This window comes from Cladophialophora psammophila (genome assembly GCF_000585535.1).
Source record: "Cladophialophora psammophila CBS 110553 chromosome Unknown aczJe-supercont1.4, whole genome shotgun sequence".
NCBI lineage: Eukaryota > Fungi > Ascomycota > Eurotiomycetes > Chaetothyriales > Herpotrichiellaceae > Cladophialophora > Cladophialophora psammophila.
The window spans coordinates 1,488,031-1,501,162 of NW_006912925.1; the positions used below are offsets into that span (position 1 = coordinate 1,488,031).

Below are 13,132 nucleotides of genomic sequence, written 5' to 3' on the forward strand. Positions count from 1 at the left end.
TTGAGGCAATTAACACAAGCCTCATGGTTGCTTTTCTTGGACCGGAAGCCATCTCTTTCTTCCCTTGCCCTGGCAGTTTTGCGCTCTTTGTGGATTCTGATCAGCCGAAACATTGCGTTTCTCGGTTAAGACTCTTGCAGGCCATGACAGGCATGGGCGTCCCAGGAAAGTCAATGATCGGCCTGAAAGAGTGCTCCCTGGACCAGATTGCAGCTGCGGCCGAATGGGATGCTCAGCCTGGAGTGCTTTAACTGAATTCCGCCTCTTTCCAAGTCGACGGTCGATCGTTGCGCCGCTTGTTTTGGGAAGGACGAGTGAGCGAAAGGAGAGTCTCGGGGATGGCCAAATCGGTGTCAGAACCACCGCCGCACGCGTCATGTCGACCAGTCGTCTCCCTGGAGGTGGGTTCTGGTGAATGCAGCCCGGCGGGGGACTCGCTGAAACTTTTGGCTGCTGGGCTGGGCTGATGGAGGGACGACGAGGAGCCTAAGTAAGTACCTTAGTGGGCCGTCGGGGAGTCCCATGAGCCATGGCCCATTATCCCATCAACAGCTGGGCGTCTCCCGATCAGATCCTCTCTTTTCCTCCTGCTCTGATCCCGGAAGCGCCCTATCACGGGTCCCCTTGATCGAGTTTCCCATGAACAACTAGCCTGGGAGGGTTATCAATGGGTCCTAATTAACCGAATTTCCCCTCTGTTTCTCCTCGCACGGGCCTTTAGCCGCACAATATCGCTCCCTTGGCCGCCCCGGACAGGACACAAGGAGATGCGATCCCATGCTCGCCTAAACCAGTCGAGTGGTCATTTCGATGACGCTGACTGGATGGTAGCAGCGGAGTGTGGGTGATCCTCCTCTGCGTCCTGATAGATGAGCCAACGCCAAAAGTCGCCTCCCAGAAGTCGCAGGGAATTCTTGCTCTGTTGCTCTTTTGCTCTTTCCTTGCCAGGCGCAAAGGCCCTCTTCCGTATCCAAGATCCTAGCTAACAACCCTGCGACCTGCAACCTGTAACCAACTTTCTCTTCACCCCCTCCCCAAAAAGAGCACTGACCAACCTATTGTCCGTCACTCTCATTCCCTTCCCCGACACCACACACAACACACACACACACACAGAGACAGATACACACATCTTCCACCGCCACCGTGCACTCGTCGACGCTCACATTCCACTTGATCGCGGCAATTCATTTCTATCCTCGCTCTGTTCCTGGGGAACTCGAAAATTTCGGCGCCATCTCCTTTCTCTTCTCCTGCCACCCCCCCCGAGATCTGCGATTTCTGGAGTTTGTTGCGGCCGAATAGCCGAAAGCCAGCATTCGGTGCCCTCCAACCTCGAGCAGCCTCCACCCAACTTTGTCTGTGCCACTTGACCAGCATTCTGCCGCCAGCACATTCCATTCCAACAGCCATTATCTGACGACGGCACACGCATACCTTTCATCCCCATATTGTGCCTCTTCCGCATTCGAGCACTGTTCGACCCTGGAGGCGCATCTCTAGCGATGCTGCGGTGATTCGGCATCGTGCAGTCAATTGCATCATCCACGGTTGAAGGACGACGACGTTCCTGTGACCGTCGTCGCACATCTAGCTGTCGGAGGACATATCGCACAAAAGAGGACAATCGAACTGCAAGTCAATCAAAGATGGAGGGCCAGGGTGGGTCGGCAAACAACTCGAGCGACTTCGTGCGCAAGCTGTATAAGTACATCGCCCTTGCGACAAAGCATCCGTGTTTGCTTTCGCGGCTAATCAATGTGCAGAATGCTCGAAGACCCTTCATACTCCTCAGTAGTGCGCTGGGGTGATGATGGTGATAGTTTCGTGGTCTTGGAGAATGAAAAGTTCACCAAATCAATTCTACCAAAACACTTCAAACACTCTAATTTCGCCAGTTTCGTCCGTCAACTGAACAAATACGATTTTCATAAGGTGCGACAGAATAATGAGGACGGTGGAGCGTCAATGTATGGCGCCAACGCCTGGGAATTTAAACATCCAGAGTTCCAGCAGCACAACAAGGACAGCCTGGACAATATCAGACGAAAGGCCCCAGCACCTCGAAAGCCGTCGAGTCTCAACGACGACCAGATTCCCATCCAACAATTCGACCTGATGAACCAACAGATTGTCGCACAAGCACAGCAGATAGAGACTTTGGTATCCTGCAACAACCAGCTGCAGTCCCAGTATCAGATGGTGACGCATGAAATTCTACGGCTCCAAAAAACGGTTGTCAATCATGAAAAAGTCATGCAAGAGGTCATGACATACCTCCAAGCCGTTGATGCGAAGCAGCGAAGGGACAGCAAGCAATTGTTTGCTCCACCGTCGGACTCGGCACAAACTGGCACAACGTTGACTCCTACCAGCCAAAATATGCCGCCGCAGGATGAAGACACCCCAGCGTCCCCCTTGCAACATGCTGTGAAGCTGTTGAATGATATTAATGCCGATGGGCAATTCAACGTGGCAGGGCTTGAACAAATGAACTCAAACATCCATACCCCGCCTATAGGACAGGACCCTCGAACTGGCCAGTTCGGTGGACCCAACTCGGCCGCCTCAAGCGGTAGCATGGGATACTCAAAGATCAATCCAGCCGAGTTAGAGACGGCGGTATATCCGATGGGGTCGACCAACGGCATCGACCCCATGTCCAGCGAGTACTTTCATCAAATTCCTTGTCCTTTGCCATCAAAAGACGGTCCGGATCCCCGGACACAGTTTGCCGACACGCGGAAGAAGAGCGGATTATCCGATCCTGGCTGGAGTCGACCGCCGCGGATTCTCCTGGTCGAAGACGACCCGACTTGTCGACAGATTGGCGGCAAGTTCTTGCATTCATTTTCGTGCGTTGTGGATTCGGCACTCGACGGACTGCAGGCCGTCAACAGGATGCAGGAAGGAAACAAATACGATATGATCTTGATGGACATTATCATGCCCTCCTTGGATGGTGTCTCCGCCTGTCATATCATCCGACAATTCGACCGAACCCCAATCATCGCGATGACGTCCAACATTCGATCGGATGACATTCAGATGTACTTCCACCACGGCATGGATGATGTTTTGCCTAAGCCGTTCACGCGGAAATCACTGCTTGATATGTTAGAGAAACACTTGGCCCATCTAAAGATGATGCCGCAGGGTATGGAGGCCCAGCCGATGTCGGCGACGACTGCGGCGTCAGCGGCGGCGTCTTCAACGGCGCACTCGGTTCGTGACGATATGTCAGCAGGAGCTTCTCCGGCGGGATCAACTGGCACGTGGAATTCTCCCAGCCAGTACTCGGGAGTGTCACCAGTAAATCCCAATATGCATTACGCCGGGATTCCGCAACAACAACAACACTACGTGGATGCGAATGGAAATCCAACGTCCTTTCAAGCCGCACCGCAGACCCCCGTGGGGATGAGAGGTCCCGGCATGATAGCCCACCAACAACAACAGCAGCAGCAGCAGCAGCAGCAGCAGCAGCAGCACAGGAGGGGTCAATCGGAGATGGCTGGAGGAGTGGATATGGGAAACACGAATAAACGCCAACGTATATACCCACCTCAACAACAATCAATGGCCGCCCCTATGCGACAATGACTATAGCACAATATTTTAAGAGGCGGATCATAGCAAGAGACATGGATAAGCTCTTGCGCAAACGGCAATGTTTATAGAAGAAGAGCTCTCAGCTGAGGGACCATCTTCAGTTACGGACATGCCATTCACCTGACTGTGCGACCTCATCTCTCTGACTTTAGAGCCTCGACAGCACCGCACGAAGTTGGTACAACATTGAGCGGCATCGGAGAGTGTCAGCCGAGTGAAGAAGGGTCCATCAGCTTTCTACAGGGGTACACAGCGACCCATATCATGACTTGACGAGAGACATAGGGGGTGGAAAAAGCCATTGGCGAGTTTTTGTTTGACGATACCTCTTCACGATTGATTATTGGATTCTGGGAAGGCCGCCGACACTTCGGTGCCAAGTTTTGTCTGCGAGGGAAGCTAATATGCTTTGATTTTCTCGCGATCTGTACGGATGGTACGGTGCGCCTGATGGTATGTGTGATGGTTGCTCTGGCCAACCAACCTCACGCTCTCGGGGAGATTTGGAAACAAATTCTGTGGACCAAATGTAGTACAGCAGGTGTTTTGGTGTACAGAAGAATCTAAAATCTAGTGCACTATAAGAAGATGTGGTGTGCAAAAATATTCAGCCCAGCATCACCGACATAATATTCTCTTTTTGGGGGGGCCAACACCAACGCTGCGAATTCGAGTGGCTTGCCTATTCCATCAGGTAATCCTGCGCGGGCGCCCACAGTCGCAGACTCCTGACCCCAGCTCTCTGGAAGAGCCGTAGCCATTCCAGCTGATGAAGCTATGGCCAATCTGGGGGCCACGTCCATCAACAAATGTCATTAATCACAACGTAAACTTCAACCCTGGCGCGACCTCTTGCTCTCCCCTCGCCTCCATTTCATTCAGCCTATCCTCTCCCTTTCCTTCTCCCACTGTTCTGGCGTCAAACATCTGGGCGTCCAGGCATGGATTGCCTTGATCTCGTCCTTCAATACCCCGTTGACTAACCTGCTCCTCGCCAACAGCGTTTTCTTTTCAAACTCCGGGGAAACAATGATGGCATTGAAGGCTTGTCCGCAGCCGCCCGACATATCTTCCATACTGATGTGGGTTATGTTTATGGATTGTTTGAGTTTCTTGGTGAGGAACTCCGGTGTGATGGGTGGAGAGGAGGAAGCCGCGACTTCTGCGGCTTCGGTGTCGGTAGGGGCAGCCATGGGTGAGGAACTGCTCGAGGAGGAGTTTGCGAATGGTCGCGAAGTTGTGACGGAAAAGGGGCGCGAGAGAAGCGATTGTGGTCTGACTATTAGGCGCTGATAGGGTATTGGTCTGGTGATAATGCTAGTTGCGCGGACGCTCGCAGTTGTTGCTCGGCGGGCAGCTTGCAATGCCGGAGCAGTACAGACTTGCATGGACACGGCTAACGCTGACAAGGGGGAAAAGGTGGCGGATAACGGACGTTGTATGTGTCTTGCGATGCGGTTGGGGAGTTCTGTCCCAATTGAGACTCGATTACTTATGTGCTGGAAATTGGAAATCAAGCCTGCAGGAGAATCCTCGGAAGTGCAAAGAGCGAGAGAACCAAGAGATCTCTTCGCACTGCGTCATTGGAGTCTTTTCATCAGCCTCGCGCAGCCTCGCATAGCCTCGCGCAGGGAGCTTTTCTCCAACTGCCCAACCCAACAACCCGTGAACTATGAATGCATGCTTCGACCACAATGTAACTCGCTCGCTCAATCACGGGGCCAACAATGTGCTGCTCTGAAATAGCTTGCTGATGCATCGATATCTTCTGCCTCAAGTTGTTCCTGTCCCAAAATTCAAGGCGCCTCTCATCTCAATCCGTCGTCGTAGGATGAGCACCTTTCAAAGCCAAGGCTACCATGTCTCCCCCTTCACCACCGCCGTGGTGTCCTCGATGCGCCGCCTCTATCCCGAGTCCCTGGCAGACAAATCCTTCGACAACACCGGTCTGCTAGTCGAAGCTCCATTCATCCCCTCGCGGCCTCGAAACCGCAACTCGGTACTGTTGACCGTCGACCTTACCCGTGCGGTCGCAGACGAGGCCATTGAGAACAACCACTCGGTCATAGTAGCCTACCATCCTATCATCTTCCGCGGCCTCAAGTCCATAACCACGGACGACACCCAGCAATTGTCCATGACACTGTTACTCGCGCATGGCATCAGCGTATACTGTCCGCACACTGCGGTGGATATTGTTCCCGACGGCATGGCGGATTGGCTCTGTGATATCGTGACAGGGAAGTTGGAGGATCCAGAGCCAGAAGCATATCCCGCAAACTCTCTTCCTTCGGACACAGAAGTCACAACATCTGAAAGCAGTTCAGAAGTCGATTCCAGTCCTTCTACAAAGCCCACGTCTCCTTCCGCGGATCACGATCAGGACGCAATGACTGACCCGTTTACCACTCCCAAAGCAAAGATGAAGCTCTCTCGCCCCAGCCATGCGCACAGAACCTACTCCAAACCAAGCTTGCCGCTCCCGACATCTGATTTCCACGCCGGCGTCATCTCTCACACTCGGAGCGTCATCAGCCCGTCTCCGCACGCATCACTTGACACAGCGAATCAGTATACCTCCTCTGATGCCTACAATACTTCGAATACCGGAGCTGGTCGGTTGATTGAGTTTGCTTCCCCACAACCCCTACCGCTTCTGATCGCCCGCATTGCTCATGCCATCGGCCTCCCCAAAGGGTTTGCGGTAGCCATTCCCCAAGGGAGAAACCTCGAGGACATGGCAATTTCCAGCGTTGCTACATGTCCGGGTAGCGGAGGAAGCATTGTCCGTGGCTGTAAGGCGGACCTGATATTCACGGGCGAGCTGAGTCATCATGAGGCCCTGTCGGTCATCGAACGAGGTGGTTGTGTCATTGCCCTGTTCCACTCGAACTCCGAGAGAGGGTATCTTTGGAACGTGATGAGAGAAAAATTGGAGATGGAAATCAAAGAGGAGTGGGCCAAGGTGAGGGGCGAGGAGGGTGGAAAGAGTGGGTGGACTGAGCAAATCAAAGGGATGCTAAATGATGAGAGCGTGGAAGTGGTGGTCAGTGAGAGGGATAGAGATCCTTATGGGGTTGTTGTCTTGGATCAGACGGCAGTGGAAGGGGTGAAAATCGAGGTGGGAGAGAGTTGAGCGGAAGGCATCTGAAATCCGCATCCAGGCACGGCGAACGAGTTTTCGATGGCCGTGACTAGTTTGCGGCGCGATCGCCATGACCGGCAGGGCACCAGATCGATTGCCTCAGTCCTTATCACTCGTCACTGGGACTTGATGATGCCTACTTTAGACAGCCTTTCCTGGTTCTCATCTTCCCACCGTTGTTCGAAAACTATCGACCTGCAAACGGACACAAGTGCAAAGAACCAGTCGCCATCTGAGTCACTTCCTCGCCCGTCTTCACGATTACCGGGTATCTCAAGCTGTTCTGCGACCTTAACGATACCGACGCTGATAGGCTCAAGGAGATAGCCTTGGCTATTCTCGGCAGCCTTTTCGACGCACCAGCGATAGTCTTCCTTACAATCGCTCTCTGAACAAGTATCCGTCATTTTTGGTGCTTCTGGAATGAAGCATATACTGTTCGCGACCCGACTCAACCTTTGCTTCCACCACTACCTCCAATTCGATATGCGTGTTGCTGGCAGTATGGCAACTCGGATCTAACTCGGTCCAAGCTGCGCGCAGAACGTCGCGAACGAACCATGAGGAATATCGGTGCGCAGGAAGTGATATAGCTTCGACTTGTTCCGAATGCCCCTAGTGATACCAAGATTCTGGAAAGAGGATCTGTTGGACCTAGGAAATTGTGTCACTCTTCCCTTCTGGTTACGGAAGTGATGCGTCGGTGTTGTTGTCACCGTTCTGACAGCGCCAGGACAGCACGACGTTGTCAATAGACACGAACACCTCCGTTGTTTCCTCCTGTTTGACATCGAGGTTGGTCGCAGACAAAGGCTTCCTTCAAGGACCCTCGCTATAAATATCTATCCGTCTATCCATCTTCCTCTGCTTCTTCCTCATCCTATGATCATCTTTTGTCCTTCCGGGCAATTTCAGCACCAAGCAAACAGAACCGCCCTGCAGCTTCCCCAGCTCGGCTTGTCCTTGAATAGATCCAAGACGTCAAAGTCATCAACATCAACAACAACTCCGATTCCGGTAGGACCCGATACGATACAGTACGACACGATGGGCGTGTTTATTGCAACCGACTCGACATCAACTTCTTCAGCTCCTTGCGACATAGGCTGTGGTGGATATGGCATGATAAATGCACCCAAACCCTAAGCTCCACTCAAAAATACCACCTCTAAGAATTTCTAATTCTACCAACTGTATGAGTACGACTACATCCACTACCAACTCGATCACGGTCACGATCATGACTATGACCACGACTACAACGGCCCGAGGAGCATCGGTTCACAACGTAATGAACTCGGGAAGTCTAGGGCAGTCAATCCGGAAGGGGTCCCTCCTATTGCGGGAGACGAGAAGCCGGCATTTGTCGGTGACGACGATGCGGGTCTGCCGAATATCGCAGCGGAGGGCGTTGCGAACTAAAGACAGACCGCGAACGACGGTCGCTCACCACCAGTAAAGTGACCGCTTCCAAGTCCGTCTCCATGGCCAGCTCAAAGCCTTCACTCCAATTGTGTAGAGTTAGGTGTTTGATCCATGATGGAAAATTCTCTTTAAGACGACCACGATTTCGCTGATACCACTGTTCGTTGTTACCAGCAATGTATATATATATATATGGGGTGCAAAATAAGCATTGGATGATTTCTCGGTGGAAAGCCCGTTTCGCAGCAAGGTATAAACAGGCTTTCCACTTCCTGCAGGAGAACGGCAGGGCTAGGTACCACTTGAAGTAGCTCGGTGGACATGTTGGCGGGCCGCGCAGCCGAAAACAAGAAAATACGAGGCCATCTGCCCTTCGAGGTCAGGCTCGTTAAGCGAAGGCCAAATATGCAGAGGGCGTTGCTCGCTACGGAGAGGATACGTAGAAGCGATCAAAAGGATCAGTGGAAGAGGTGTAGTTGTGCGTGAGAGGGGGGGGGGAGAGATCAGCAATTCACATTTTTGTATTACTCCCGTATGTATACGTTACTACCCCCAAACTCCATCCATCGCCATATCTATGCCGGATACCGCCACCAAGCCACCGATGCAGCATGAGTATTATTACTTTTATTTCCGCCCCCCAAATGTTTTATGTCTCAAGCCGCTTGTGCTAGGCTGATGGTCATGTCGTCAAAGTCGTAGTACAGATAGGCGCTGCGCATGAAGGTGTCGCCGAAGCTGATGACGCTCTGCTCCTGGGGCAGGAAGCCGAAGAGACACGTCCCCGATTCTCCGGGGACAGGCACGGCGAGCTCCGAGAACGGCACGTCGATCGACACGTAGGGATCGCTGCCGAAGCCGAAGGTGAAATATCCCGACGGCATGTTGCAATCCACAAGGTAGTTGCCGCTATTGTCGGTATAGACGTTGAAGGCGGTCGCGAGCGCGTTGAATAGTTCCACGGGAAGGACTGTCGTCGTGTAGCCCGTGTCCATGGCCACGGGGTATGAGAATGTCGACTGCGTGAGGGCCAGCGTCTCGCTCGTGTTGTCGGTCACGGACATGTATGTCCATTCGACCTGCAGGCGGGGTGCTGCGTCTGTGTAAGGTATGATGGGCAGTGTGACCAGGTCGCCCGAGTATCGCGTTGAGTCGATCTCGCCGAAGAGGATGAACCCGCTGCCTGCCTCCAGGTCGTCGAGGTAGATGCTGTAAGATCGCGTGTCAATGAAGCCTTGACTCGCCAGGTCGTCCAGAAACTCAGGGTACTTGACTTCGCTCGACTCGAGGCCTTGCAAGCCGATTCCCATGATGCCGCGGTTCGTTGTGGCCGCGGAGGTAGCTACGGCCAGTGTGACGCCCGTCACTGTCGCTGAGCCGAACTCTACGGTGTCGTCGATAAAGTATCCCGACACCGCCGTGCCGTCAAAGTAGGATGTTGAGAATTCTCCGAGATTGCTGTCATCGACACTTGAAGTCGACTGGGTGGGATCAACTGGGAGGCATCAAGTTAATGAGTAGGTCTTGAAGACGCCGGCAATTCGTATGGATGACTTACAAACTCCCCCAAGGCAACTTGTGCACGAGCCAGGTCCATAGACCCAGATATCGCTGCTGCCAGTGTCGATGCTGAGTTCAATGGCCTGTGCTGGAGTGCCGATTTCAAGGTCGACGAGGTATTGGTAACCGGTGTTTTCGAGGGTGGATGACACTTGGCGACGCTGGACTCCTCCTGTAACAAGGCTCTTCCTGACGGGCAAGCGAAGAGATGCACGCTCAGGTTTCGCTGCTGTAGAAGAGAGTGGTGCTGCAAGACATTGGGAGCATATGAGGGCTGCGAAAGCCAACGACCACGTTCCTGTTCTCATGGTATCTCAAGAGTGGTCACAAAAAAAGAGGGATTCTGAAAGATAGAAAACTTGAGCCTGGGCTAATCCCACGGGATTGCCCAACATTGAGGATGTTGGATCATTGTTATAGAGAGAGCCTCGATGGGTTTCAACCTCAGCCCCAGGTCAAAGACTCTGTGGCAATGCGCCTCGTGGTGTCTGCAGCAATGCACACTGCGGCTCGACCGGTTCGTTGGCCCTCTTGGCTTCGATTCGGCTGTGAAAGGCAGAAGTCTCGAAACGGCCCATTTTGCAGGATGAGGCTGCATTAGCGTGTGCGGGCGGTGCAGGCGATTTGGGTATACCGTAGTATACCCCCGTGTACACCGGGGCACTGTCATATCGTGGCCGCTGATAGGCTGAAGGTGCAAGTTTGGAAGGAGGCTCTTGGAAACTGTTGTCTGCAAAAAAGGCCATAGAATAGAATCGGCCGCTTCAGGTCTTGTTCGCCTCAAGCTCGTGGACAGTTTAACGGGACGGTGCGGTGCTGCTACCTACGACGAGTGGGCCCCGGGACTGACTCTTCCCCTCAGCAAAGTGTTGTATACCCATACCGAGGCAAGTGACTAGGTAGTTGCTCGTAGACACATCTTCGGCCCCCCTATTGAAAAACCTTAGCTGGCCACAATTGGCGGCAAAGAGGCCAAGAAGGGATGAGTAGAACGCTGTTGCCTGGCTGCATCTCTAGCAGACATTGGTAATCATGCGTGCGTGGCTTCATCTCAGACTGGGATTTGTCTGCATAACATCGCGTTTTGGCTCACCTTCACAAGTAACCCGTATGGAGTGATGGATCAGGCTGTCAACAGCAAGGGTTTTGGGACCAGTCCATTTCTTTGCGCCGAGGAAAAACTGGAGTTGAGGGGGCCAAAAATCATCGATCCTCGGGATCATGCGGCTTTCGTGTCTTTGTCTCAGCCCGCGTTTGAAAGTTGCCTACCATCTGTGCAACCAATAGTTCGGCGGTCACAGCCTTGGGTTCCCGTGTCCATGCAAGAGTACCTCGTTCAGACGGGCCTAGAGGGTTTTTGGTAACGAAACCTTGCAAGTGAGGCCCCCTTCCCGCTTGGCAGGGCTAACTAGGCCAGACGAGGCTCGTTTATACTGTACAACCGAAATGCCGCGTGACTTCATTTTCAGCCTCATTCTTGGGTGACGAGTTCACGAGTCTTGCCCCCCTGATGGTGGTCTGCGTGGATTGCATGACTTCAGCCGCGCAACTTGTGCCAAAATGTTGTCGCGACACAGCAATCTCGGTGGCAATCATTCTCAGCCTTAACAGAGCACTTGGCAGATTCGTTTCCAGCTGCCCAGTAGAATGGACAGGCTAACTCGAAACTACTCAACTAGTGACGCTGCTAAGACCAGAACGTAGGCGAACACGAGCATCATGCTTCCGCCCAAAGCAGAGATCCCCTTTTGGGTCTGCTCTGCCCAGTCCAGATCGTGTTTTTAAAGAGCTTGGGCTACCAGACGCCTTTCCCATCCCGCCAAAAATAGCATGTGCCGTCCAGACGCAGAATCGTGCGCCACGTTGGAAAGCCTCCAAGTTTCCATCTCCACAATATCTATTGCTAAAGAGTTAAAGACGCTGGAGTAAAAGTCAAGCTATCTGGCTAGTTTGGATTCCCACTTTACAATAGTGCGGCCACTATGCATGTCGCCCAAAGCCACCACAGCCAGCCCAACGACATCTCACGACTCTGTTTGACGGACTCAGCTGACTTCTGGACACATAGACGGGTTTCCTCTAACTTACCATTTCTAGGCTGGCGCTGCCATTGCTATCCGCGATTGGTGTTTGGGTGGGACCTGTGGTTGTTGATCGAGCTGGCATGGTTGAGAGAGGAGACACTGCCGAGGTGCTGCTGGTCAAGCGCCCGATATAATGAGTACTGAGAGACGACTGCGGCTCGGTTGTGGTCGCCACGTTTTTGCACGGTGCCAGAATGGTAGATCCGGGCGCGATACTGGCATATTCTGAAGGGCTCGCGGTGGAAAGGTAGGAGAGGCAGCCCAAGAACGCTCCATCGTAGCGATCAGGCTGATAGGTGCCGTTACTGTAGCATACGCAGCTTGCCTGTTGTCCGAATGCCTCTGTTGCGAAGCCGGGAATCAGGGACTCGCACGATCCCACAATTCCTTGGAAACTAGAACAAGCTTCCAATCCGCCGGTCTCTATGGTCGCGCTCGAGAGGGCTGTGATTGTGCTTGTATCCGAGCTCTTGGTTGACGTGGGCGCTACTGTCATTGTGAGCTCGGAAGGATCGCTCATCAGTTCGAGAAGACACTGCATCATTGCCTCCCAGCTGGCCAATGCACAGCAGTTTGCAATCAACACGTAACCGGAGCATGATGCGCACATTGCATCAATACATTCCGTCGTATTTGTTTGGCAGATGTGCTGGAGGCCCTCGGTGCTGCAGGTGTAATTTTGTCGTTTGGCAAAAAAATTGTCCAGCCCATGTTCGTCGAAGTCGACCGCGGCGGCATTGCCAATCTGTACAGCAAGGGAAGTGATCCAGAGAGGTAACAGGAGTGCACCGCGCATTTCGACCATGTTGACCTTTGAAGGAGTATACCTGGGGGTGCTTGGACCTGGTTAAAATGACAGCGCTGAGAGCGGAAGATGAATGAATCCCATTAGGCTTTATCAGGTGGGGAGAATGCATCGTGAGCCGATCTGTTGGCGTCAGTTCTGGGCTGAGACCAATGTTGTACAGAGTACCTCGTAGCTGCGGGCGAACCGTCAGGTTGGAAACGATGCAGGCCACACTTTAGTTTCCACACAGAGAAAATAAATGCCTCGCCCAATGTGGGAAGACATCGCGCCACGAAAAGGCGTTTGACGTGCAGTTAGAAGCTGCAGGAGGGTAAGTCGTAGAGAGGCGATCCGTTAAAGGCAACGCTCCCTGAGACCAAAGGGGATAGATCCGTTGTGCGTGGCGGAGCAGTTATTTCTTTGACTTCCGAACCAGGTTAGTCAATTTGTATTGCCTAAGCGAGCACGTTTCAATCAGTCTCATTGGTTGCTGTCTGAAGAACTGGTCCACCCTCCCGC

At 53.0% G+C, this 13,132-nt stretch overlaps 5 protein-coding genes across 5 annotated transcripts; 2 read left to right on the forward strand and 3 right to left on the reverse strand.

The window, feature by feature from the left end:
• Positions 1-1,767: 1,767 nt before the first annotated feature.
• A1O5_03453 (two-component system, unclassified family, response regulator) lies at positions 1,768-3,603 on the forward strand (the record flags this gene model as incomplete). Its single annotated transcript, XM_007744064.1, has 1 exon — positions 1,768-3,603. One exon carries the CDS (start codon positions 1,768-1,770, stop codon positions 3,601-3,603), a length of 1,836 nt encoding a protein of 611 aa, XP_007742254.1.
• Positions 3,604-4,490: 887 nt separating this feature from the next.
• Positions 4,491-4,805, reverse strand: A1O5_03454 (BolA protein; the record flags this gene model as incomplete). The annotated part of the gene is made up of 1 exon (XM_007744065.1): positions 4,491-4,805. The coding sequence occupies one exon, from the start codon at positions 4,803-4,805 to the stop codon at positions 4,491-4,493; it is 315 nt and encodes a 104-aa protein (XP_007742255.1).
• A 638-nt stretch (positions 4,806-5,443) lies between these two features.
• A1O5_03455 (uncharacterized protein) lies at positions 5,444-6,748 on the forward strand (the record flags this gene model as incomplete). Its single annotated transcript, XM_007744066.1, has 1 exon — positions 5,444-6,748. One exon carries the CDS (start codon positions 5,444-5,446, stop codon positions 6,746-6,748), a length of 1,305 nt encoding a protein of 434 aa, XP_007742256.1.
• A 2,090-nt stretch (positions 6,749-8,838) lies between these two features.
• Positions 8,839-10,050, reverse strand: A1O5_03456 (uncharacterized protein; the record flags this gene model as incomplete). Its single annotated transcript, XM_007744067.1, has 2 exons — positions 8,839-9,677; positions 9,741-10,050. The coding sequence occupies 2 exons, from the start codon at positions 10,048-10,050 to the stop codon at positions 8,839-8,841; spliced, it is 1,149 nt and encodes a 382-aa protein (XP_007742257.1).
• A 1,771-nt stretch (positions 10,051-11,821) lies between these two features.
• On the reverse strand, positions 11,822-12,631 carry A1O5_03457 (uncharacterized protein; the record flags this gene model as incomplete). Its single annotated transcript, XM_007744068.1, has 1 exon — positions 11,822-12,631. The coding sequence occupies one exon, from the start codon at positions 12,629-12,631 to the stop codon at positions 11,822-11,824; it is 810 nt and encodes a 269-aa protein (XP_007742258.1).
• Positions 12,632-13,132: the final 501 nt, after the last annotated feature.